This window comes from Scyliorhinus torazame, chromosome 1 (genome assembly GCF_047496885.1).
Source record: "Scyliorhinus torazame isolate Kashiwa2021f chromosome 1, sScyTor2.1, whole genome shotgun sequence".
NCBI lineage: Eukaryota > Metazoa > Chordata > Chondrichthyes > Carcharhiniformes > Scyliorhinidae > Scyliorhinus > Scyliorhinus torazame.
The window spans coordinates 342,309,328-342,337,039 of NC_092707.1; the positions used below are offsets into that span (position 1 = coordinate 342,309,328).

Genomic DNA, 27,712 nt, shown 5'->3' on the forward strand with positions numbered 1-27,712 from the left:
CTTTAGTATGTATTGATGATGTGTTAATTGGAGATGATGATCAGGGGGCCATATGTTGAAAGAGTGACCAAAATTATTAAAACACTTGATGAAGCAGGATTTAAGATAGGGTTAAAGAAATGCCAGATTGGCAGGAGCGAAGTCGACTATCTAGGGTAGTCAGTGTCAAGGGCAGGTGGGGGAGCCAGTGTTGGGATGAGAGAGAAAGCTGCTAGAATGGCAGCGCCCGTTTCACAAAACGGGGGTAAGCAAATCATGGGAATTTTGGGGTATTTGAGACCAGTAGTGGAAGACTTTAGTCTTTATGCTAGACCCATTTATGAAACTTTAAAAGGGGATTTTAGGTGGACCAGTGAAGAACAAAGAAAATTACAGCACAGGAACAGGCCCTTCGGCCCTCCCAGCCTGCAGATCCTTTATCTAAACCTGTCACCTATTTTCCAAGGATCTATTTACCTCTGTTCCCCGCTGTTCATATATCTGTCTAGATGCATCTTAAATGATGCTATCGTGCCCGCCTCTACCACCTCCGCTAGCAAAGCGTTCCAGGCACCCACCACCCTCTGCGTAAAAACTTTCCACGCACATCTCCCTTAAACTTTCCCCCTCTCACCTTGAAATCGTGACCCCTTGTAATTGACACCCCCACTCTTGGAAAAAGTTTGTTGCTTTTTCCACCCTGTCCATATCTCTTGAGATTTGTCCACTTTCCCGATATTGCTCCAAAGCTTCATCAGTTTTAAGTCGCCTAGATCTTATGTATGCTTCCTTTTTCATTTTAGCTAGTCTCACAATTCAACCCGTCATCCATGGTTCCCTAATCTTGCCATTTCTATCCCTGATTTTCTGAGGGACATGTCTGTCCTGCACTCTAATCAACCTTTCCTTAAAAGACTCCCACATTTCAAATGTGGATTTACCCTTAAACAGCTGCTCCCAATCCACATTCCCTAGCTCCTGCCTAAGGGGAGGTTGGACCAGTTAAAAATAGCTGTAGCAACATCCGGGCCATTAGAGGAGAGACATGAAGAGGACGATTTGAGCATTAAATTTGATCTGTACGCAAATGGATATGGTATGGTGCTTGTTAATCATAGAACATAGACACCTATCAAACATTGACAGGAAATTGGTCAAGGGCTGAACAAAAGTTTTTGGACATCGCAAAATGGCTGACAGCCATAACAAAAAGGATAGCAGAGATTGAAAATTTATCAGCTGGGAAGGAAATTCCTATGTCACAGCTGAATTTTTAGAGTTGACAGAGTTGACCAGGAGACAAGGTTGCCAGCAAGGCGCAAATGCAGCTCGATGGGAAAGATGGGAAACTATTCTTTTAAACCCTGAACAAAGAACAAAGAAATGTACAGCACAGGAACAGGCCCTTCGGCCCGCCAAGCCCGTGCCGACCATGCTGCCCGACTAAACTACAATCTTCTACACTTCCTGGGTCCGTATCCCTCTATTCCCATCCTATTCATGTATTTGTCAAGATGCCCCTTAAATGTCACTATCGTCCCTGCTGCCACCACCTCCTTCGGTAGCGAGTTCCAGGCACACACTACCCTCTGCGTAGAAAACTTGCCTCGTACATCTACTCTAAACCTTGCCCCTCTCACCTTAAACCTATGCCCCCTAGTAATTGACCCCTCTACCCTGGGGAAAAGCTTCTGAATTTGGGGAGGGTGCCTGCCGGGGAGCAGGGGGGTTGGGAGGGTGCGTGATGCATGCCGGGGAGGGGGGGTGGGGGCCTTGGGGAGGGTGCGTGCCAGGGACGGGGTGGGGGGGGGGGGGGGGGGGCGGGTTTGGGGAGGGTGCGTGCTGGGGAGGGGGGGGGGGGGGGTGGGCAGAGGCGAGTGTTGGAGAGGGTCCGTGCCGGGGAGGGGGTGGGGTCCGCCTGGCCATGTGCCAGCTGGCAACAGTGATGACCATGCAGCCAATGGCACCTGGCTGCAGGGGGAGGGTTTGGGCAATGGTGACGTGTCTTCTATCCCACCCACCCCCCATTATGTTTGGTCATCTCCCAGCGATGTTGGCCGCCGTGGCGGGAGCCGCACTTCTACATGTTGCTCTGGGGGAGCTGGTGCAGGAACGTGCCAGGGAGGCGGCGGAAGCTGCCGCAGAGGAGCGTGCCGCAGGGAGGCAGGTGGCCGCCGCCCAGGCTGGAAGGCCACCCACACGACAGGTCAAGGAGGAGGAGGTGGTGGTGGTGATGCCACGGCGACGGAGACGCCCGATGAGGCCCCGTGTGTACCGGACCGGCTCATCGTACCAGGACCAGGCATGCAGGAGGAGACTCCGGATGAGCCGGGAAACCGTGGCACACATCTGCCACCTGATGGCACACCTGGCACTGCGTGGCACTGGGAGAGGACACCCTCTCCCCGTGGCCATCAAGGTTACGGTGGCCCTGAACCTCCATGCCACGGCGTCATTCCAGGCGCTGAGTGGGGACCTGTCTGGCATCTCGCAGACATCAGTGCATCCGTGCAGTGATAGACGCCCTATATGCCACTGCGGACCGCGATATCCAGTTCCCTGTGCACATGGCCAGCCAGGATGCCTGGGCGCCGGTGGAAGCGTGCCTATTGCAGGACGTGGAGGATGATGACGACCCGCTCTGCGATGAGCTCTGGGCTCTACATTGTTGGACAATATCTGACCCATGGCCACAGTACCACCCTCCACCTGGACCGTCCTTGCATGCGGCCGTGACACTGCAGCACACCGTCCCGTTGTCTGCCCGGGGGGATGGCGAGGGTGACGCGGGAGGAAGGGGGGCACCCTCACCTGAGGCCGACGTTCTATCACCCCTCACACACCCACTGGCGCTCACCTCACGCCACACCCCTGCACGCACAGACAGAGCACAAAGGCAGCTTCTGTAGGTGTGAAAGTGATTTTAATAGCAAACAGTTCATACACGTGCCTCAGCCTCAGAACTAATCTGTGCCCTGTACCCGTGCCAACTTACTCGATCTATTTTTTAGCCTTACAGGCCCTATGGCTACGTCTAGGTGGTTCCCCAGACGGTACAGCAGGACTGGAGGTGGACTCCTGTGATTCCTGCCCTGTGACTAGGGACCCCTTTGGCGGCTGTTTCCTAGATGCGGTTCGGGCGACTGTCCTGCCCGTTGCCCACCGGATGCACCTGGGACGGGGGACCGGGGGGGGGGGGGGGGGTGTCCAGGGTGCCGCGGTGTTCCGGGACCTCCCCTACAGGGGGACCCGGAACAGACCCCAGCACCTGTCCTCCCGCGGGGTGCCCGATGGCCCCCGGCCTCGACATGGGTCGGGATACGAACAGACCGAGCACCCGATGCCACCCCCCCCCCCCCCCCCGACACTGCCAGTCTTGGAGGCCCGCCCTGGTATCAACAAGGGTCTGCAAGTTTGCAGCCATGGAGCTCAGGGAGTTGGCCATCCCGGTCTGTGCCTGGGCGACGCCGGCCAGCACCTGGGCAATGGCGCCGATGCCCTCAGCGATGGCCTGCAGAGACTGGGCCATTGCCTGCTGAGACTGGGCCATGGCGTTGAGCGCCTCTGCGATCTGCTGCTCGCTCTGGCTCATGGCTGCCTGTGAGAGGGCAGCCATGTCCTGGGCCACGGACGCTGCCTGCACGGAAAGCCCCACACCTTGCATATTGCGACCCTGACACCGTCGCATCCATTGCCTCCACCGCGGACGCCACCCATGCGGTGTCAGCATGGGTGGCACACATGACCTGCACTACTACCTGCTCCTGCACGCGGGTGGACTCCTCCACCTTCATCTGCAGCTGCCGCAAACCGGCGGTCACCCCCTTCGGTCGTCCCTTGGTGCCTGCATCGGGTCAGTGGGTGGGTGTGGTAACTCCAAGAACCCGGGACCCATCTGGGCTGCAGATGGTTGTCTGCACAGGGCTGCCCTCCGACCGCCTGGCCCCTTGGCTGCTCCTGCCTTCAGCTGCTGTACCAGGACGGCTGTGTTGTGCGCACCAGTTAGTGTCCCAGCTGCCTCATCGCTAAAGTGACCAACCGAGGTGAGGGTCTCTGCGATGGTGAAGGGTGTAGGAGATAGCAGTGGCATAATGGCGTGCTCCTCATCCGACCCGAAGTCCTGGGTCTCCTGGAGTGCTGATTCCTGTCCATCCATGTCCTGGGCGCCCGCGTCCTGGGCCGGCTGCGACTGGGGCCTGTTGCTGTGGCTGCCTCCTCGTCGCTGGGTGTGGCCCGCCGGCGTCGCCACACTCGCACTAGATGTGGGCAGCGTCCACCTGGTGCTCCGGGTCTGTCCCTGGCTCATGGCTGCCCTGGGGGCGGTGTCCGCCTGATGGGCCGGGTCTGTCCCCCCTTCCCCATATCCCCCCATAAGGGGATATGGGGGAAGGGGAGGCATATGGGGGAAGGGGAGGCATATGGGGGAAGGGGAGGCATATGGGGGAAGGGGAGGCATATGGGGGAAGGGGAGGCATATGGGGGAAGGGGAGGCATATGGGGGAAGGGGAGGCATATGGGGGAAGGGGGGCATATGGGGGAAGGGGGGATATGGGGGAAGGGGGGATATGGGGGAAGGGGGGATAGGGGGTTATGGGGAAGGGGGGATATGGTGGAAGGGGGGATAGGGGTTATGGGAGAAGGGGGATATGGGAAAAGGGGGATGTGGGGGGGGAAGTGGGAAACGGGGCAAGAGGGGATATGGGGGAAGGGGGGATAGGGAAAGGGGAAAGGGACAGGCAGTGGGGGGTCTCACTTGGCGCTGCGCAGCGGGCAGCCATTTTGCCGGGTCTTTTGTGCAGTGACGCCGTGCGGCATCACTGACGGCACGCGCGTCCGTGCGGGTGACGCCGTAGCGAATGGCGTCAAGCCGCTACTAGCCCATTCTGGGCCAGAGAATTCGCAACGTTTCGGGGGGCCCGACGCCAGAGTGATTCACGTTGTTTTTGACGCCTGGTTCGGGCCATTGCGCTAATTCACAGAGAATCCCGCCCATGGTTTCCAGGAGACCGAGCTCCACATTGACATGCAGAACGCCCAAAATAGTGTTGAAAACCTCCCTCCAAAACCTCCCCAGCTTCGGGCAGGACCAAAACATATGGACGTGGTTTGAAGGGCCCCTCCCACATCGCTCACAGACATCCTTCACCCCCTCAAACAGTCGGCTCTTTGACTTTGTCATGTGCGACCTGTACAAAAGGTGTATCAGTCCCATCCTTGCACAAGAAGTCAAGACATTCACCCTCCGCAGCACCTCACACCACAATCCCTCCTCCTGCGCCGCCCCCAGCTCATCCTCCCACTTCAGCCTTAACGCCTCCATAAACATCTCAACCACCTCCAAAATTCTCCCACAAATCACCAAGACGACCCCCATCTCAAACCCCCCCCCGGGCCAACAGCACCGAGGAAGCAGGCGCTATCGGGTTGTCTGTAAGACCTTCCTCGCAAAGTCCTGCACCTACAGGCACCGGAAAGTTTTCCCCACGCCAACACAAACCTCTCATTCAGCTCCTCCAAGCTTGCAGACTGCCCTCTCAGAAACAGAGCCTTCATCTCCCAATCCCCTTCTCCTCCCATCCCCGGAACCGCGCATCCATCCATCCATTCGGAATCCCCCTCAACCCTGCTCCCAACCTACAATGCTGCCGAAACTGCCTCCAAATCTTCAGCGTGGTCACCACCACTGGACTCACTGAATACCACCCTAGGGCCATCATGTGCGGTGCGGTTGTCAGCGCCCGCAACCCCGACCCCCCTGCATTAGCCCGCCTGCATCCTTACCCATAAAGCTCCACCTCCCAATTCCATCCCTGAACCTTCTCTTCATTCGCCGCCCTATAATAGGACATCAGATTTGGGAGGCCCAACTGCTATCCTCTTTGCAGTATCACCTTCCATATCCTCACCACCTTTCCCACCCAGGCAAACTAAGAGTTCAGCCTATCCACACCCTTGAGAAACACCATGGCAAAAGACTGGCAGGCACTGAAACAAAAACAAGAATCACCTCAAAATATTCATATTCACTGCCTGTACCCGGCCTGCCAACGACAGAGGAAGATTATCCCATCTCAACAAATCCGTCTTCACCACCATAGAATCTACAGTGCAGGAGGCCATTCGACCCATCGAGTCTGCACCACCCTTGGAAAGAGCACCCTACTTAAGCTCACACCTCCACCCTATCCCCATACCCAGTAACCCCACCTAACCTTTTTGGGAAACCAACGGCAATTTAGCATGGCCAATCCACCTAACCTGCACATCTTTGGACTGTGGGTGGAAACCGGAACACCTGGAGGAAACCCACGCAGATACGGGGAGAACATACAGACTCCAGATAGACAGTGGCCAAGCAGGGAATCAAAGCCAGGTCCCTGGCTCTAGCACCAAGCTAAAGAAATTGAACTTGCAAAGACTCGCCAAATCCCAGGCCACCTGCACCCCCAGATACCGAAAGTGAGACACTGCCAAACGGAATGCCAGCCCCCCCCACACCAGCTCCTGCCCTGGAGAGGAAACCATTTTTCCCCAATTTCAGTTTATACCCAGAGAACGTCCCAAATCTTTGAAGCAAGCCCATTATGTCCCCACTTAGGAGCCTGGCTCTGAAATATATAACAAGTTATCCACATACAAAGACAGTCCAAGATCCCCCCCCGACCCCCGCTCCCCCCCACTATCTCCTTCCACAATCCTGAGCTGCAACGTAATGGTCAAAGGCTCTATAGCCAATGCAAACAGAATAGGGGCATGAAGGGAGATGACAACAGCATCTGGGAGGATATACGCACCTTAACAGCAAGGTCACAGGCCAGCAAAAACCGGAATGCTTCCCCCAAGTCCCTTATTCAATGACGTGGATTTGGAGGCCAGAGTTGTGGATGAGATTCACCCACTCTGCAGTCCTCTCTGCCTGACTGAAACTAAAGGTTATCAATCTGCCTGACTTAGAATCATAGAATTTACAGTGCAGAAGGAGGCCACTCGGCCCATCGAGTCTGTACCGGCTCTTGGAAAGAGCACCCTACTCAAGCCACACCTCCACCCTATCCCCACAACCCAGTAACCCCACTAAACCTTTTTTTGGCGACACTAAGGGTAATTTACCTAATCTACCTAACCCGCACATCTTTGGACTGTGGGAGGAAACCGTAGTACCCAGAGGAAACCCACGCAGACTTCTGGGTAAAGAACCCCTCATGTACAAACAGTGTATGATGTGGAACAAAGGCTCCGGTCCCCTGCCTACATAACCTACACCTGTTAAAAGTTAGGAAACCCTCAATGTTTAAGTACCACCTTGGCGGCACAGTGGCGCAATGGTTAGAAATGGTGCCTCTTGGCGCCGAGGACCTGGGTTCAATCCAGGAGTTTGCACGTGCTCCCCGTGTCTGCATGGGTCTCACCCCCACAACTCAAAGGTCTGCAGGGTAGGTGGATTGGCCACGCTAAACTGCCCCTTAATTAGAAAAAAAAGAATTGGGGACTTCAAAAATTTAAATTTTTTTTATAAAGTACCTGTAGTGCCATAACCTATATAAGGAACTGGAAAGTGAGATTAGGCTGGATGGCTAAATGTTGGCTGATGTGTACACAATGGGCCAAATGGCCTGTTTGTAGGATTTAAATTTCTCTGATTAATATCCAGACTGAAGTCTGTGAAAGCCACCACAGTTTCTTTTTCCCTTAAGACACCAAAAATCTTTCCACTTTTTGCATGGGATTTTTTTTATTCTGTCTCTTCTTTCAGCAAAACTGAAACTGGTACATAGATACAAAGAAGATAGGAGCAGGAGATCTTTTGGCACTTCGAGCCTGCTCTGCCATTCATCACGATCATGGCTGATCATCCAACTCAATAGCCTTATCTTGCTTTCTCCCCATAGCCTTTGATCTCATTCCCCCTAAGTGCTATATGTAGTCGTCTCTTGAATATATTCAATGCAAGATTTCATTTGATGGGTCTCAAATGGTTTGATTTTGGAGACCCTAAAGAAAAAATTTGCATGCCCATTAAAGTATAAAACTCCAGTGATTTTCAATGTAAAATAAACCTCAGATTGAAATAGGTTCTGATTAAGTAGTTAACTGCAAAGTTCAACCTATATGCAGTACAGGTTGTATAATCAACTTTAAATGTGGACACACCTGGATGGCTCTTCCACTGGCTGATACAAAGGCCTCGACTGTCGTTGTGTAGCTACCACCTGCAAACTTTTCTTTTTCGGTCTTTCTTCCTTTTACTACAGGAATTGCAAGTAGCTCCTCGTATACTCGTGCGTACAGTTCCAGAATTTGCAAAACCTAGGAAAGTATATACCAGTTGGAAGAGAAAACAATACACGTGGTTGATAATATATATTGATATCGATGTAAATTCTTGGAAAACCTAATTTATAAAAAGAGGACATCCCTTCATTGATAGTCCAAACTTACACCTTCCAAAGGAAAATTGAAAGTCATGGAAATACACAGATAGTTAACTATTGAAAAGAAAGTCTTAAGTGGTTTTTTGATTTCAAAACTTTCTAGGGCCAATGGCTCGGACATCAGGTGACTGAAGAAAATTCAGAAACGCTTATGATCTCCAAGCAATCTTTCTTCCATCTAGAGATAGGTTCTTGATCAATTCAGGGCAGCACGGTAGCACAAGTGGATAGCACTGTGGCTTCACAGCGCCAGGGTCCCAGGTTTAATTCCCCGCTGGGTCACTATCTGTGCGGAGTCTGCACGTTCTTCCCTGTCTGCGTGGATTCCCTCCGGGTGCTCCGGTTTCCTCCCACAGTGCAGGTTAGGTGGATTGGCTATGTTAAATTGCCCTTAGTGATCAAAAAGGTTAGATGGGGTTATTGGGTTACGGGGATAGGGTGGAAGTGAGGGCTTAAGTGGGTCGGTGCAGACTCGATTGGCCAAATGGCCTCCTTCTGCACTGTATGTTCTATGTTCTATGTAATTGAAGGCAATAAAATTGCCATAATTGGCACCAAAATTAATGAGTTAATTAAGTTTAATGGCCAATCTAAAGGGCAATTAACAATTATTAACATTTGGATTCTCATATGACAAAACAAACTGAAATTTGGCTCCACCATGTGGCCTGTAATAGGTAATAACTTTCTCCTTTTTAAATACAAAAATGATACAGAAAAAACTCAAGCTACATAGTACAAGCTCCCAATGCAAAAGAAATATATACCATAATGCAGTTTGTACAAACCAGATAGGACAATTTAGTGATGATTAATGCTAAATGGTGACTATTTTAAAAAGTATATTCATATTTCCCAGGAATGTGGCTGACATTATTCAGTTATTTTGTTCCTATCCTCTCCAACGTCTTACCTCTACTGCGGCCTCTTCTTCAGTGGCGAATGCTGTATGTCCTTCCTGCCATAAGAACTCACGCGTACGTAGAAATGGCTGTGGGTGTTTGAATTCCCAACGCTGCAAAATAAAGAAAATATATATAATCGCATAGCCAATCATAACCTTTATGGTATTTTTCTTATACAATATTTACGTTCTTATAAAATAATCTGGCACTTCTGGTGATGGGGATGTGCTGAGCAGTCACACATCAGATGGCTCTCCTCCAAAAGATCAGAAAATGGGCAATTCTGGCCGAAATTAGCCCACAAAAACATCCCCTCACCCTCAACAATACAAAGAACAGCAAAGATGCCAGGAAGCAGCAGAGGATGGATGGAAGACGTTCCGCACTCGGGAACTGAGATGATGGAGGACATTAAGGCAGAAATCAAGGCAACGATCAAATTGGCAGTGACGGAGGCACTGGCCACCATGCAGGTGCCTCTCGACAAAATGGGAAAGAGATTAGAGGATCAGGGGAACACGATAAGGGAACTGGAGAAAGTTTCAATAGACCAGAGTGACCGAATTATCGCCCTGGATGCCGAAATAAGGAGATTGGTGGCAATTCAGGGGAACCGGAGGTGGGAAGGTGGAGGACCAGGAAAACCAGTCAAGATGCTAGAATATTAGGATAGTGGACCTGCCAGAAGGAATCGCAGACAAGGACCCAACTGACTACGTGGCCCAGATTTTGGATTTGAGTTTATTGTCACATGCACAGAGATACAGCAAAAAGTTTTGTTCTACGTACAGTCCAGACAGATCGTTCCATACATGAAAAAACATAGGACATACAATAGATACACAATGTAAATACACAGACGTAGGGTGAAGCATACAGAGTGTGTTACTACTCAGCAGAGAAGATGCGTGGAGAGATCAGTTCAGTCCATAAGAGGGTTGTTTAGGTGTCTGGTAACAGCGGGGAAGAAGCTGTTTTTGAATCTGTTAGTGTGTGTTCTCAGACTTTTGTATCTCCTGCCTGATGGAAGAGGTTGGAAGAGAGAATAACCCAAGTGGGAGGGGTCTTTGATTATGCTGCCCACTTTCCCAAGGCAGCGGGAGGTGTAGCCAGAGTAAATGGAGGCAGGTTCGCGTGATGGACTAGGCTGTGTTCATGACTCTCTGTAGTTTCTTACGGTCTTGGGACAAGGAGTTGACATACCAAGCTGTGATTCAGCCAATAGGATGCTTTCTATGGTACATCTGTAAAAGTTGGTAAGAGTTAATGTGGACATGCTGAATTTCCTGAGGACGTATAGGCGCCGTTGTGCTTTCTTGGTCATAGCGTCGACGTGGGTAAACCAGGACAGATTGTTGGTGATGTGCACACCTAGAAATTTGAAGCTGCCAACCATCTCCACCTCAGCACCACTGATGCAGGCAGAATGTGACGATACTTTGCTTCCTGAAGTCCAGCTCCTTAGTTTTGCAGACATTGAGGAAGAGATTGTTGTCATTACATTACGCCACTAGATTCTCTATCTCTCTCCTATAATCTGACTCATCGTTGTTTGCGATCCGACCCACTACGGTCATGTCATCAGCAAACTTGTAGGTGGAGTTGGACCTAAATTTTACCACGCAGTCCTGTGTATAATGGAGTATAGTAGGGAGCTAAGTATACAGCCTTGCGGGGTCCCAGTATTGAGGTGTTGTTATTCATCCTTACTGATTGTGGTCTATGGGTCAGGAAGTCGAGGGTCCAGTTGCAGAGAGAGGAGCCAAGTCCTAGGTTTTGGAGTTTTGATATGAGCTTGGCTGGGATAATGGTGTTGAAGGCGGAGCTGCAGTCAATAAATAGGAGTCCTCGTTATTGAGATGCTCCAGGGATGAGTGTAGGGCCAGGAAAATAGCATCTGCTGTGGACCGTTGTGGAGGTATGCTAAATACAGTGGTTCAAGGCCCTCTGGGAGTTTGGAGTTGATGTGTCTCATGACCAACCTCTCGAAGCACTTCATAATGATATATGTCAAGGCCATTGGATGGTAAGGTTACCTGGTTCTTCTATGGCACCGGTATGATGGTGGTCTTCCTGAAGCAGGTGGGAACTTTGGATGGATTGGGGAGAGGTTGAAGATGTCCACGAACACACTCACCAGTTGGCCTGCGCAAGATCTAAATGCACGACCGGGGACTCAGTCAGGACCCATTGTTTTCCGAGGGTTCACTTTCAAGAAGGCTGGTCTGACTTTGGAGGCTATTACAGTGGGTATGGGTGTGTCCGAGCCTGCTGGGATGGTTGACAAGTTTGTTGATTTCCTGCTCAAAACCAGCATAGAATGCATGGAGTTCATCGGGGAGGGGTGTGCTGTTGCCGGAGATTCTACTCGGCTTTGCTTTGCAGCCCCATTATCTTGTTTAAGCCTTGCCACAACTGGCAAGAGTAGTGTCGTTAGTCTGTGCCTCTAGCTGAGCCTGGTAGTGCCTCTTGGCCTCCCTGATGGCTTTGTGGAGGTCATACCAAGATTTCTTGTATATGTCAAGGTCGCCAGTCTTGAACACCTCAGACCTGGCCTTCAGTAGGGAGTGAATGTCCCGGTTAAACCATGTTTTCTGGTTGGGGAACACACACTTCTCCACACTTGCTGATGAAGTCTGTGACGGCAGTTGCAAACTTGTTTAGGTTGGCCACTGAGTTCTTGAATATGGACCAGTCCACTGACTCCAAGCAGTCGCGTAGGAGCTCTTCTGTCGCCTTGGACGAAGCATTGCACACTTTCTTAACCGGATTCTCCCGCTTAAGTTTAAGATGCTGGGGAACCTAGTGGGGCGAGACAGCTTCCCCAAGCCGCCGAAGATCGACAGGGCCCATAGGTCACTCCGACCGAAATCCAAGGCGGGGTAACAGCCGACAGCGATCATTGCCAAGATGCACAGATACCAGGACCGGGAAAACATCTTCATTGGGCCAGACAAACAAAGGCCTACATCTGGGAGGGACACAGGATCAGAGTTTATCAGGACATTGGGGCAGACCTGGGAAAGCGCTGGGCAGAACGTAACAGGGCAAAGTCAGCCCTGTACAACAACAATATCAAATTTGGATGCTGTACCCAGCCATATTCTGGGTAAGATAACAGAATACAGAACACTATTTCACTGCCCCTGCAGGTGCAGACGAGTTCATCCAAAAGAACGGACCGGATAAGCAACAAAGGAGATGGTAATGAGGCATACAAAGAGGAGGTTGAGAAAACCAATCAACAATTTGCACGGGACTGGATCGTCTCATTATGAACTAGCGAACCAGTTCACAGAAGGAACGGGGCGCGTGCAGCAAAGCAGAGAAGAGTGTGAGGAGAAGACAGAGGGGAAACTGACATAGGAGGGGGTCAGACCGACCCTAAAAAGGGGGGGTACCACACTAGCAAGAAAGCTAGCGGCAGGAGGTATGAGTGGGGGTGCCCTTGGCGTATTCCCCACCAGGGAGCGAGCACCTGGTGTGGGGGGGGGGGGGGGGGGGGGGCTCCAGACCGGCTTCAACAGGCCACTCGTGGAACAAGATGGCACCGCAAGCAGACTTTAACTGTGTACAGGGCCAACTGATGGACAGATTAAATCCGAAAACGGGGAGAACGGCATTATTGCTGAACATTATTTCTGGAGCATATGGGGGCTGTCTACCCATCGGGTTCATGCACCCAGGTAAGGAGTTCTCATTTTTTTCACAAGGTCTATCTATACCTGTATCAATCTCTTTGTAGTGGGGAAAATCGGTGCTTCCAGGGATGGTAATACTCCATGATCGTAATTTCCGACCACACTCCACACTACAGGGATGAGAGGTTGGAGACAGGCCGTGCCCAGTGCCCCACATGGAGGCTGAACACAGCCCTCCTGGCCGATAAGGTCTTCTGCCAGAAAACATCACAGTATATTACTAACAACTGGAACGGGGAAGTCTCACCCTCCATGTTCTGGGAGGCGCTGAAGGCTGTGGTCAGAGGAGAGATTATCACCGACAAGGCACGCAGGGACAGGGAAGAGAGAGTGGCAAGGCAACAACAGATTTACTCCTTTCTGGAAGTAGACAGAGGATATTCAGAGACCCTGACCGTAGATCTTCTGGCGGAGAGGAAAACGCTCCAAATGGACTTTGACCTGCTATCCACCAGGGAAGCAGTGTACCAACTCCGCCAGACACAAGGGAACCTTCTACGAACACAGAGATAAAGCTAGGTGCCTGCTGGCCCACCAGCTGAGAAAGCAGGCAGCCATGAAGGAGATAGCACAGGTTAAAGATTTGGTAAGGGGATGTATCTGGTCCAGTCACTTCATGAGTTGGATTTGGATTTTGTTTATTGTCACGTGTACAGAGGTACAGTGAAAAGTATTTTTCTGCGAACAGTTCAACAGATCATTAAGCAGATGAAAAGAATAGGAAATAAAAGAAAACACATAATAGGGCAACACAAGGTACACAATGAAACTACATAAACAACGGCATCGGGTGAAGCATACAGGGCGTAGTGTTAATCATGTCAGTCCATTAGAGGGTCATTTAGGAGTCTGGTAACAGCGGGGCAGAAGCTGTTTTTGAGTCTTTTCGTGCGTGTTCTCAGACTTTTGTATCTCCTGCCGATGGAAGAAGTTGGGAGAATGAGTAAGCCGGGTGGGAGGGGTCTTTGATTATGCTGCCCGCTTTCCCCAGGCAGCGGGAAGTGTAGATGGAGACAATGAATGGGAGGCAGGTTCGTGTGATGGACTGGGCTGTGTTCACGACTCTCTGAAGTTTCTTGCGGTCTTGGGCAGAGCAGTTGCCACACCAGGCAGTGATGCAGCCAGATAGGATGCTTTCTATGGTGCATCTGTGAAAGTTGGTAAGAGTTAATGTGGACATGCCAAATTTACTTCGTTTCCTGAGGACGTATAGGCGCTGTTGTGCTTTCTTGGTGGTAGCATGGACGTGGGTGGACCAGGACAGATTTTTGGAGATGTGTACCCCTAGGAATTTGAAACTGCTAACCATATCTACGGGGCGTTGATGCTGACAGTGGTGTGTACAGTACTTTGCTTTCTGAAGTCAATGACCACCTCTTTAGTTTTGCTGGCATTGAGGGAGAGATTGTTGTCGTTGCACCACTCCACTAGGTTCTCTATCTCCCTCCTGTATTTTGACTAATCGTTATTCGAGATCAGGCCCACTATGGTCGTATCGTCAGCAAACTTGTCAATGGAGTTGGAACCAAATTTTGGAGTATACTAGGGGGCTAAGTACACAGTCTTGCGGGGCCCCGGTATTGAGGACTATTGTGGAGGTGTTGTTGTTTATTCTTACTGATTGTGGTCTGTGGGTTAGAAAGTCGAGGATCCAGTTGCAGAGTGAGAAGCCAAGTCCTAGGTTTTGGATCTTTGATATAAGCTTGGCTGGGATTATGGTGTTGAAGGCCGAGCTGTAGTCAATAATTAGGAGTCCGATGTAGGAGTCCTTGTTGTCGAGATGCTCCAGGGATAAGTGTAGGGCCAGGGTGATGGCATCTGCTGTGGACCGGTTGCAGCAGTATGCGAATTGCAATGGATCAAGGCGATCTGGGAGTATGAAGCGATGCGCTTCATGACCAACCTCTCGAAGCACTTCATTGCGACTGAAGTCAGGGCCACCAGATGGTAGTCATTGAGGCACGTTGCTTGGTTCTTTTTAGCACTGGTATGATGGTGGTCTTCTTGATGCAGGTGGGGACCTCGGAGCGGAGTAGAGACAGGTTAAAGATTTCTGCGAACACATGCCAGTTGGTCCGCGCAGGCTCTGAGTGCATGACCAGGGATCCCATCCGGACCTGTTGCCTTCCAAGAATTCACTTTCAGGAAAGCCAATCTGACTTTGGAAACTGTGATGGTGGGTATGGATGAGTTATGGGCTGCTGGAGCACTCGACAGAGGATCAATGGTTTCCTGCTCGAACCGAGCATAGAATGCATTGAGTTCATCGGGGAGGGGTGGCCTGCTGCTGGAGATACTGCTCAGCTTCGCTTTGTAGCCCATTACATTGTTTAGGTCTTGCCACGACCGCCGAGAATCTGTAACGCTAGTCCGTGACTCTAGCTTGGTCTGATATTCTCTCTTGGCATCTCGGATGGCTTTGCGGAGGTCGTACCTGGATTTCTTTTATAGGTCAGGGTCACCGGATTTGAACGCCTCAGACCTGTCCTTCAGTAGGGAGTCAATCTCACGATTGAGCCATGGTTTCCTGTTGGGGAATGTACGTATTGCTTTCTTTGGCACACAGTCGTCCACACATTTGCTGATGAAGTCTGCGACGGTGGTGGCATACTCATTTAAGTTGGTCACTGAATTCTTAAATACAGACCAGATAGAAAGATAGCAACGGCGGGACTGGTAGCCGACCAATTAAGATCAAAGAGGCCTTCATGGCCTTCTACCGGGGGCTGTACACCTCCAAGCCCCCGACGGGGACTTGGTGGTGAAATGGCTCCTCAATGGGCTGGACGTTTTTGCTACAATTATAGGGGGCTTTCGAGAGACCACATAAGACCAGAAGATATAGGAGCAGAATTAGGCTATTCAGCCCATCGAGTATGCTCCACCATTCGATCATGGCGGACATGTTTCTTATCCCCAAAATCTCCTGCCTTCTCCCCATAACCCCTGATCCCCTTATTAATCAAGAACCTATCTATCTCTGTCTTAAAGACACTCACTGACTTGGCCTCCACTGCCTTCTGTAGCAACAGAGTCACCACCCTCTGGCTGATGAAAGTCCTCCTCATCTCAGTTTAATAAAAAAATGAAATGAAATGAAAATCGCTTATTGTCACAAGTAGGCTTCAAATGAAGTTACTGTGAAAAGCCCCTAGTCGCCACATTCTGGCGCCTGTCCGGGGAGGCTGCTACGGGAATTGAACCGTGCTGCTGGCCTGCCTTGGTCTGCTTTAAAAGCCAGCTCTTTAGCCCTGTGCTAAACCAGCCCCTTCAACCTCTACAGCTAAACCTACCACATCTGAAATACTATGCGCAGATTTGGTCTCCATGCTTAAGGAAGGATACAGTTGTATTGGAGGCTACACAGAGAAGGTTCACCAAATTGGTCCCTGCGAGGAGAGGGTTGTACCATGATGAGAGGCTGAGTGAACCGGGGCTATATAGAAGGATGAGGGGTGATCTCACTGAAACAGGCAAGATTCTGAAGGGACTTGATACAGAGGCTGTTTCCACTAGCTGGGAAATCAGAATATGGCAGCACCCTGTCAGGACAAGGGGCCGATCATTTAAGACTGAGATCAGAAGGATTTTCTTCACTCAATGGGTTGGGAAACTTTGGATTCTTGGTTCATGGTTAAATATATTTAAGGCTGAGTTTGACATATTTTTGGTGTCTGAGTGAATCACAGAATATGGGGAGCTTGTGGTAAGATGTATTTGCAGCCAAAGATCATGCACGATCATTCTGAATGATGGATCTGGCTTAATGGGCCATATGGTCTACTCCTGCTGCTTTTCTCATTCTTCTGAAAAAATGCCATGGTACAGAGTTCTACCTTGGGAAAACTAGAACCAAAACATGCAACAGTATAATTAAACAACTGAAAACTTTGAATGAGTATATCTTCCTCTGCTGTAGAGGCTGAATAATGTTGGTAGCTTAGAAAACTTCAGAAGAACTTCACTGTTAAGATCATAGGCTTCACATTTGGGAAGTCATGATGATAATTATAAACAGAAACAGAACCAAACATGATTGAACATATTTCTACAATGTATGAGGGATGCTTGAATAATGAAAAACATACAGCGCCATCCTATTCCAGGTTTCATTTCTGTGCCATGCACCATCCAGCCAAGAGGTAGGTGGGCACAGGCTCCCACCAATGGTGGATTCTAATTAATTACTGAAAGGAGAAGATCTGGACAAATTTGTTGTGGATATTCTGTTCCTTTATAATGCCTCCTTGGGGACTTCCGGGTGCGGCGATGACCAGCTGAGTCGCACGTTTCGGCAGCTCCCTGTGAAACGGACTTTTGGGCTCTTGATAGGAGCCCCAACGGCAATTTTAACGGCTGAAAACACTGTGCGGTAAACCAGAAGGGTGTTCCCCCTGGACACGGATGGAAAAAGGAGAGGAAAGTGGCCGGATTGCAGCGGATCCTTTGGAACAACGGCAAGGAAGGCAAGCAGAAACCAAGATGGCGTCGGAAGGTGGCAGTTTAACATGGGGCCCTGAACAACAAGAGTTTTTGAAACGCTGCGTGGAGGAGATAAAAAAGGAAATGAAGAAAGAGTTGTTGGCCCCGATATTACAGGCGATTGAAGGGCTGAAAGAGGAACAAAAGACCCAGGAGCAGGAGCTTCGGGTCGTGAAGGCGAAAGCAGCAGAGAATGAAAACGACATACAGGGCCTGGTGGTGAAGTCGGAGATACAGGAGGCACACCAGAAACGATCTGTGGAGAGGTTGGAGGCACTGGAAAATAACGCAAGGAGGAACAACTTGAGGATTCTTGGCCTTCCTGAAGGTGTAGAGGGGGCGGACGTCGGGGCATATGTGAGCACGATGCTGCACTCGTTAATGGGAGTGGAGGCCCCGACGGGTCCGTTGGAGGTGGAGGGAGCATACCGAGTTATGGTGCGAGGACCGAGAGCAGGAGAAGCTCCCAGAGCCATAGTGGTGAGATTTCTCCGTTTTAAGGATAGAGAAATGGTCCTTAGATGGGCGAAGAAAACTCGGTGTAGTAAATGGGAGAACGCAGTGATCCGCGTCTATCAAGATTGGAGTGCGGAGGTGGCGAGAAGGAGGGCGAGCTTTAATCGGGCCAAAGCGGTACTTCACAAAAAAAAAAGATAAAGTTTGGAATGCTGCAACCGGCAAGACTGTGGGTCACATATCAAGGGAGGCACCACTACTTTGAGACGGCGGATGAAGCGTGGACTTTTATTGTAGAAGAAAAATTGGAATGATTGGACTACGAAAATGAACGTTTGGACAAAGTGGTGGGATGAGTGGGGGGGGGGGGGGCGAAGAGGGATTGTATGATTAATCCTGCGGTATGGTAACTTTTCTTTCTCCCACAGGTGGTGATGGGGGGAGGTGGGGAGGGAGAGGAGATGGGGCGTTGGCCATGGGAGGCGGGGCCGAGGGAGAGGCGCGGGCTTGGTTCCCGCGCTATGATAATTATGGCGGGAATAGAGAAGCAGGAAGGAGGGGGCGCCGCACGGGGCGAGCCGTGATCACGGGGGGAAGCCGAGGTCAGCCAGAGTTTGCTGACTTCTGGGAGCAACATGGGGGGAGTAATTACGCTAGCGGGGGGTCTAGCGGGGGGGGGGGGGGGGGGGGGGGGGAGGGGGGAATTACTGGGTTGCTGCTGCTGGGGAAAGGGGGGAGTGGGTGCGGGAAAGGATGGGCGGGGGGGCACCGTCTGGGAGAAATACAGCCGCGTGGGAACTGGGCGAGAAGCTGGAAAAAGATGATGGCTAACCGGCAAGGGGGGGGGGGGTGGGAAGCCCCCCAACTCGGCTGATCACGTGGAACGTGAGGGGGCTTAACGGGCCGATAAAGAGGGCACGAGTACTCGCACACCTTAAGAAACTTAAAGCAGATGTGGTCATGTTACAGGAAACGCACCTGAAACTGATAGATCAGGTTAGGTTGCGCAAAGGATGGGTAGGGCAGGTGTTCCATTCGGGGCTGGATGTGAAAAACAGGGGGGTGGCTATATTAGTGGGGAAGCGGGTAATGTTCGAGGCAAAGACTATAGTGGCAGATAACGGGGGCAGATACGTGATGGTGAGTGGCAAATTACAGGGAGAGATGGTGGTGTTGGTAAATGTGTATGCCCCGAATTGGGACGATGCCAATTTTATGAGGCGAATGCTAGGACGCATCCCAGACCTAGAGACCGGAAAGCTGATAATGGGGGGAGACTTTAACACGGTGTTGGAACCAAGGCTGGATAGGTCGAAGTCCAGGACTGGTAGGAGGCCGGCAGCAGCCAAGGTGCTTAAGGATTTTATGGAGCAGATGGGAGGGGTGGACCCGTGGAGATTCAGTAGACCTAGGAGTAAGGAGTTCTCGTTTTTCTCCTATGTCCATAAAGTCTATTCACGCATAGACTTTTTTGTGTTGGGTAGGGCATTGATCCCGAGGGTGAGGGGAACGGAATATACGGCTATAGCCATTTCGGATCATGCCCCACACTGGGTAGACTTGGAGATAGGGGAGGAAACAAGAGGGCGTCCACCCTGGAGAATGGATATGGGACTAATGGCGGATGAGGGGGTGTGCTTAAGGGTGAGGGGATGCATTGAAAAGTACTTGGAACTCAATGACAATGGGGAGGTTCAGGTGGGAGTGGTCTGGGAGGCGTTGAAGGCGGTGGTTAGGGGGGAGCTGATATCAATAAGGACACATAAAGGGAAGCAGGAGAGTAAGGAACGGGAGCGGTTGTTGCAAGAACTTTTGAGGGTGGACAGACAGTATGCGGAAGCACCGGAGGAGGGACTGTATAGGGAAAGGCAAAGGCTGCATGTGGAATTTGACTTGCTGACCACAGGCACTGCAGAGGCACAATGGAGGAAGGCGCAGGGTGTACAATATGAATATGGAGAGAAGGCGAGCAGATTGCTGGCACACCAATTAAGGAAAAGGGGAGCAGCGAGGGAAATAGGGGGGGTGAGAGACGAAGACGGAGAGACGGAGCGGGGAGCGGAGAGAGTGAATGAAGTGTTTAAGACATTTTATAAAAAATTGTATGAAGCTCAACCCCCGGATGGGAGGGAGAGAATGATGGAGTTTTTGGATCGGCTGGAAATTCCCAAGGTGGAAGAGCAGGAAAGGATGGGATTGGGAGCACAGATCACGGTAGAAGAAGTGGTGAAAGGAATTAGGAACATGCAGATGGGAAAGGCCCCGGGACCGGACGGATTCCCAGTTGAATTTTACAGAAAATATTTGGACTTGCTCGCCCCGCTACTGACGAGGACCTTCAACGAGGCAAAGGAAAGGGGACAACTGCCCCCGACTATGTCAGAAGCAACGATATCGCTTCTTTTAAAGAAGGAAAAGGATCCGCTACAATGCGGGTCCTACAGACCAATCTCCCTCCTCAATGTAGATGCCAAGGTCTTGGCCAAGGTAATGGCAATGAGAATAGAGGAATGTGTCCCGGGGGTGGTTCATGAGGACCAAACTGGGTTTGTGAAGGGGAGACAGCTGAACACGAACATACGGAGGTTGTTAGGGGTAATGATGATGGCCCCACCAGAGGGTGAAACGGAGATAGTAGTGGCGATGGATGCCGAGAAAGCATTTGATAGAGTGGAGTGGGATTATCTGTGGGAGGTGTTGAGGAGATTTGGGTTCGGAGAGGGGTATGTTAGATGGGTGCAGCTGTTGTATAGGGCCCCAGTGGCGAGTGTGGTCACGAATGGACGGGGATCGGCATATTTTCGGCTCCATAGAAGGACAAGGCAGGGATGTCCTCTGTCCCCATTACTGTTTGCACTGGCGATTGAGCCCCTGGCGATAGCGCTGAGAGGTTCCAAGGGATGGAGGGGAATACTTAGGGGAGGAGAAGAACACCGGGTATCTTTATATGCGGATGATCTGCTACTATATGTGGCGGATCCAGCGGAGGGGATGCCAGAAATAATGCGGATACTTGGGGAGTTTGGGGATTTTTCAGGGTATAAATTGAACATGGGAAAGAGTGAGCTGTTTGTGGTGCATCCAGGGGAGCAGAGTAGAGAAATAGAAGACCTACCGTTGAGGAAGGTAACAAGAGACTTTCGTTACCTGGGGATCCAGATAGCTAAGAATTGGGGCACATTGCACAGGCTAAATTTGACGCGGTTGGTGGAACAGATGGAGGAAGATTTCAAGAGATGGGACATGGTAGCATTGTCAATGGCAGGGAGGGTGCAGGCAGTTAAGATGGTGGTCCTCCCGAGATTCCTTTTTGTGTTTCAGTGTCTCCCGGTGGTGATCACGAAGGCTTTTTTCAAAAGGATAGAAAAGAGTATTATGGGTTTTGTTTGGGCCGGGAAGACTCCGAGAGTGAGGAAGGGATTCTTACAGCGTAGTAGGGATAGGGGGGGGCTGGCACTACCGAGCCTAAGTGAGTATTATTGGGCCGCTAATATTTCAATGGTGAGTAAGTGGATGGGAGAGGAGGAAGGAGCGGCGTGGAAGAGATTAGAGAGGGCGTCCTGTAGGGGGACCAGCCTGCAGGCTATGGTGACAGCCCCATTGCCGTTCTCACCAAGGAACTATACCACGAGTCCGGTGGTGGTAGCTACACTGAAGATTTGGGGACAGTGGAGACGACATAGGGGAAAGACCGGAGCACTGGGGGGGTCCCCGATAAGAAACAACCATAGGTTTGCCCCGGGGGGAATGGATGGGGGATATGGAATGTGGCAAAGAGCAGGTATAACGCAATTGAAAGATCTATTTGTGGATGGGAAGTTTGCGAGTCTGGGAGCGCTGACCGAGAAATATGGGTTGCCCCAAGGGAATGCATTCAGGTACATGCAATTGAGGGCTTTTGCGAGGCAGCAGGTGAGGGAATTCCCGCAGCTCCCGACACAAGAGGTGCAGGACAGAGTCATCTCAAAGAAATGGATGGGGGACGGTAAGGTGTCGGATATATATGGGGAAATGAGAGACGAAGGGGAGACTATGATGGACGAACTAAAAGGGAAATGGGAAGAAGAGCTAGGGGAGGAGATTGAGGAGGGAATGTGGGCAGATGCCCTAAACAGGGTAAACTCGTCGTCCTCGTGCGCCAGGCTAAGCCTGATTCAGTTTAAGGTATTACACAGGGCACATATGACTGGAACACGGCTCAGTAAATTTTTTGGGGTGGAGGATAGGTGTGCGAGGTGCTCGAAAAGCCCAGCGAATCATACCCATATGTTTTGGTCATGCCCGGCACTACAGGGGTTTTGGATGGGGGTGACAAAGGTGCTTTCGAAAGTAGTAGGAGTCCGGGTCGAACCAAGCTGGGGGTTGGCTATATTTGGGGTTGCACAAGAGCCGGGAGTGCAGGAGGCGAAAGAGGCCGATGTTTTGGCCTTTGCGTCCCTAGTAGCCCGGCGCAGAATATTGCTAATGTGGAAAGAAGCCAAGCCCCCGGGGGTGGAGACCTGGATAAATGATATGGCGGGGTTCATAAAGTTAGAGCGGATTAAGTTCGTCCTAAGGGGGTCGGCTCAAGGGTTTACTAGGCGGTGGCAACCGTTCGTCGAATATCTTGCGGAAAGATAGATAGGGGAGAACAAAGAAGGCAGCAGCAGCAGCCCAGGACTCGGGGGGTGGGGGGGGGGGTGGCCTGAGACAAGGCAGTTGCCAATTAGGGCTAGTTTTTATTTATTTATTTATTTATTTTTTTTGTTATTTAATATTTATTTATTTGTTGTTGTTTTCTTTTGTTCTTGTTTAAATAAAAAAGGTCATTATTATCTGTATTGTTATAATGTTGTGTAAAGGATGCACAATGTACTGTGTTGGTTGACCAAAAATTTTCAATAAAATATTATTTAAAAAAAATATAATGCCTCCTTATTGCTGAATTTTATAAGTTTTCAGTGTTCATAGTTGAGGTTTTCTACATTCCTACTTGAAATGAAACATAAAAGCATCAATACACATTAATGCACGTAAATATTGCCTTCAATACCTACCACTACGTTGCACCATTGATTGAGTTTGATTGGTAAATCACGATGTGACTGCACCCATTTGGCATAGGTTGGGTACATGGCTGACAAAATGAAGACAAACAAGACAGAATTAGGCCTTCTCATTAAGACAGGCAGCTTCTCCTATAAAGTGTTCATCTTATAATGTCTCCCAGTTCTGACAAAAATGTAATCAACCTGCAACATTAACCCCACAGTCCTTGCTTCAAGATGCTGCCTGACAAGTCAAATGTTTCCAGCATTTTGTGTTTTTATTTCACAAAGAAAATATCAGGAATGACAAGTTATATGATTACAAGAAATGGGCTCTTCACATAAGGCAATTATGAGACCTTGCAGATGTTATCAAAATTATGAGAAGGTAAATTTGAAAAGAATATTTCCACCAATTGATTATAGAGTCATACAGTACAGAAGAGGCCCATCAAGTCTGCACCGACAAAATAACACTAAATCTACACTAATCCAACTCTCTAGCACCTGGCCCATAGCTTTAGCTACGATGACATTTCAAGTGCTCATCCAGGTACGAGGTTTCCTGCCTCTACTACCTTCCAAGGCAGTACATTCCAGATTGCCATCACTGTCTAACTAAAAACAATTTTCTTCAAATCCCATCTAAACCTTCTGCCTCTCACCATAAGGTTATGCCCCCTCATTATTTACCCTTCAACCAAGGAGCACAGCCGCTTCCTATCCAGCCTGTCCATACTCCTCCTCAGTCTGTACACCATAATCAGGTCACTTCTCCGTCTTCTCTGCTCTAAAATAAACAAAACTGAGTCTATCCAGCCTCTCTTTGTATCTCAAATGCTCCATGCGAGGCAACATCATGGTGAATCTCCTCTGTAGCCTCTCCAGCACAATCACACCCTTCCAATAGTGAGACAACCAGAACTGCACACACTACTCCAGCTGTGGCCTAACCACATTTTTGTATAGCTCCAACATAACCTCCACTCTCTTATAATCTATGCCATGACTGATAAAGGCAAGTGTCCTGTATGCCTTAACTACCCTATTAACCTGTCCTGCCATTTTCAGGGATTTATGGACCAACACCCCAAGATCCCTCTGTTCCTCTGAGCTTCCTAGTGGCCTGCCATTCATTGAATACTCCCTTGTCTTATTACTCCTTCCAAAGTACATCACCTCGCGCTTTTCAGGGCTAACTTCCATCTGCCACTGATCTGCCCATCTGACTATCCATCTATATCTTCCTGCAAACCAAGACCTTCTTCCTCACGATTAACCACTCTGACAATCTTAGTGTCATCCGCAAACTTATCTCCCCCCCCACATTCTCATCTCTGTCATTTATAGATATCATGAACAGTAAGGGACCAAACATTGATCCCTATGGTTCACCACTGGACACAAAAATAATAATAATAATATTTTTATTGTCACAAGTAGGCTTACATTAACACTGCAATGAAGTTACTGTGAAAAGCTCCTTGTCGCCACATTCCGGCGCCTGTTCGGGTATACAGAGGGAGAATTCAGAATTCTCAGCTGGGACGGGAATTGAACCAGCGCTGTTGGCCTTGTTCTGCATCACAAACCAGCTGTCTAGCCCACTGAGCTAAACCAGCCCCCTGCAGCCTTCTATCACCATCCTGTGTCTCCTACCACTAAGCCAGTTTTGGATCCAAAATGCCAAGTTACCCTGGGTCCCATATGCTTATAACTTCTTCAGACACCCATGGGGGCCCCCATCAAAGACTTTGCTAAATCCATGTAAATACATCAACTGCACTATCCTCATCGAAAAATTCAATCAAATTAGTTAGGCAAGACCTCCTTCTGATAAAGCCATGCTGACTATCCCTGATCAAACCTTGCCTCTCCAAGTGAAGATTAATTTTCTCATTCAGAATTTTCTCCAAAAGTTTCCCTACCACTGACTGATGAGACACTCACTGGTCTGTAATTCCCTGGTTCATCCCGACCACCCTTTTTGAAAGGTCAAACCACATTAGCCATCCTCCAATCCTCTGGCATCTCCCCTGTGGCCAAAGAGGTGTTTAAAAATTTAGGTCAGAGCCCCTGTAATTTTCTCCCTTGCCTCTCACAACAGCCTGGTATACAACTCACCTGGACCTGGGGATTTGCCCACTTTAAAGCCCATCAAAACCTCATTCCCAATGTCAAAATCTACAAGAACCTCACAGTCCTTCTCCCCGAATTCTGTATTTACATCCTCCTTCCCGCAAGTGAAGACAGACATGAAGTCATCGTTTTAACACCCTACCAATGTCCTCCAGCTCCATACCAGATTGGTGAGTCAGGTCATAAATTTATCACCCATCAAATCAAAGTGGGGGAGGGTTAGGAAAAACTTTAAGCAGGTGATCACAAGGATAATGGAATGTCTTAGCAGAAACAGTTGTGGAAACAGATCCTACAATTGCTTTTTAAAAAGTTAGATGAATATTTGACAAATAAACATTTTAAAATGGAATGAGCATTCAAGTGGATAGCTCATTCTGGAGTCGACAAACAATGAGCTCAGTGTCAAGTTCTGTGATTGTAAATTAAAAGAATGCATTCAAGCCAAACTCCATTTATCATGTAGACACTCCAATGCATTACTAAAGAGGAGCTGCTTTGTAGGTGACACTGTGCTTCATGGACATTTGAAAACAAGCTCCTATCTGTTCAGGTGAATATTAAAGATAATAATAACCGTTTATTGTCACAAGTATGGCACTATTTGAAAGGGACAGGGAAAAGAGCAGGAAATGTGGGGTTAAAATTCCAACATCAAATGGAAATACTAAAATAAGATCAATGGATTGTTTATCTGATTGGCAGTTTGAGGAATCTTGTGGAAACTAGTTTCTACATTCATCTATATAACAATGGCTATACAATGATTGGATGAACCCCTTTGAGGTTCAAGACATGCTAAGATCATCTTCAATGTATTCTCTCTCTCTCTCTTTATAGCTGCAAGATCCATTCAGTAAGAAATCAGTAAGCCATGATCAGAAATTACTGATTAGATTCTTTCCTACCTGTTTCACTCGTTGGGCGAACAGCAATCGGTTCTGCTAACTCTGTTTTTCCTGATCTGGTTACCCAAGCAACCTTATTTTGGAAAAAATAAAATTAATTTCTCCATGGAACAAAACAGAAAGATTCTATTTAGACTCAATATTTCTCCACCAAATGCACCACTGGACTTTATTCACATTAGAATATTGTATTTTATACATCGTATTTCACACAATCTTTAAATGAAAGAAACAGGATCATATTTTGGATCAAATCCAACTGAACTTGAATTTATACCACTCAAATAATCAACAAGTGACTGTATGATGGCAAATCAATAGATTTTTTTCACAATCAACTCTCGACTGAGAATCTCAGTGTAAGATTTGGCTTTCTTACACGCAATCACAGAAGTTACAATTCCGATCTTTCAAATTGGAATCATGCCAAATCTTTTAAAGAACACAATGCTCAATTATGTGTCTTCAAAAAGAACACAAAACGATTGGATTTCAAGTGGCTTCAGAAGGAAATATATTTATATTTTTACCTCTGGGGCAAAATCCGCTATATGTGCCTTTTCCTTCTCAAGGGCTGCCTGAGACACAAACATGGGGAAGTAACAGTTCTCCACGCCAAGTTTCTTAATCTCATGGTCAAAGAACTCTTTGATAGCTTCCCAGATAGCATAAGACCAGGGTCGGAGAATATAGCAGCCGCTGACATCGTAATATTCAATCAATTCAGACTTCGTAATCACCTAGGTTCAGCAAAAATAAAAATAGTTGCATGACTTCTAAGATTTCCACAATTTGCATTTGTCAGATGAATTGCTGCAAATGAGCTCAAATGTTTCTCAATTTATGAGCAATCATTTTACAAATCAATGGGCAGCAGCAAAATTCTACATTTTTCTAGATCATGTAACCTAGTTTCTGAAAAACAGACTTTCAGGCTTGAAACTGGATGACTGCTTCAAATTCACAACTTTCACACCTTCTCCTCACACAGGACATTTCCTCACACAGCTAAACATTTTAAATATCTTTCTTTCCCTTTCATCTCAGGTTCCATTGCTCAAACATCTCTTTGCAATCAACTTTTCCAAATAAAAGAACCTTTCAGGTTTTGCTCTTTTCTGTGGGGTTTGCCCCGCCCCCACCCCTGGCAATATGTTTTGCAGAGACAGCCCACCATTGATCAGCAGCGGGAATTCTGGTCCCGCCATTGTCAACAGGTTTTCTCACTGTTCATGCCCTCCGCCGCCAGGGAACCTGCGGCAAGGACTCGCCGGCGGCGGCGCCGGAAGATCCCACCGGCAGGAGCGACTGGAAAATTTCAACTTTCAGCTCTACTTTTGGTCAATAAAATTTTATATTGGCGGCATGGTGGGGCAGTGGTTTGCACTGCTGCCTCACAGCGCCGGGGACCCAGGTTCGATCCCAGCCCCGGGTCACTCCCCGAGTGGAATGTGCACATTCTCCCAGTGTCTATGTGGGTCTCACTCCCACAACCCAAAGATGTGCAGGGTAGGTGGACTGGCCACACTAAATTGCCCTTAAAAAAAATTAAAAATGCATTGAAAGTAAAATTTAATATGCCTTTTCCGGTTTACCGATAAACCTGTGTACGTTGCAAACATTCCTTGTCACCTCTAAACTCCCCCGGGAAATTCAATAGCTGAAAGGTCAAGTTCCCACTTA

The 27,712-nt window shown here is 49.1% G+C and overlaps 1 protein-coding gene across 2 annotated transcripts in view; it reads right to left on the minus strand.

Moving 5' to 3' along the window:
• The window catches only part of eprs1 (glutamyl-prolyl-tRNA synthetase 1), a 134,576-nt gene that overhangs the window by 13,320 nt on the left and 93,544 nt on the right, over positions 1–27,712 (minus strand). For both annotated transcript variants that reach the window (XM_072509428.1, XM_072509425.1), the window contains 5 exons: positions 26,560–26,769; positions 26,030–26,102; positions 22,992–23,071; positions 9,325–9,426; positions 8,131–8,286 (listed from right to left, as the gene is read on the minus strand). In XM_072509428.1, the coding sequence (XP_072365529.1) occupies positions 8,131–8,286; positions 9,325–9,426; positions 22,992–23,071; positions 26,030–26,102; positions 26,560–26,769 (621 nt within the window). The remainder of the gene's footprint in view (positions 1–8,130; positions 8,287–9,324; positions 9,427–22,991; positions 23,072–26,029; positions 26,103–26,559; positions 26,770–27,712) is intronic.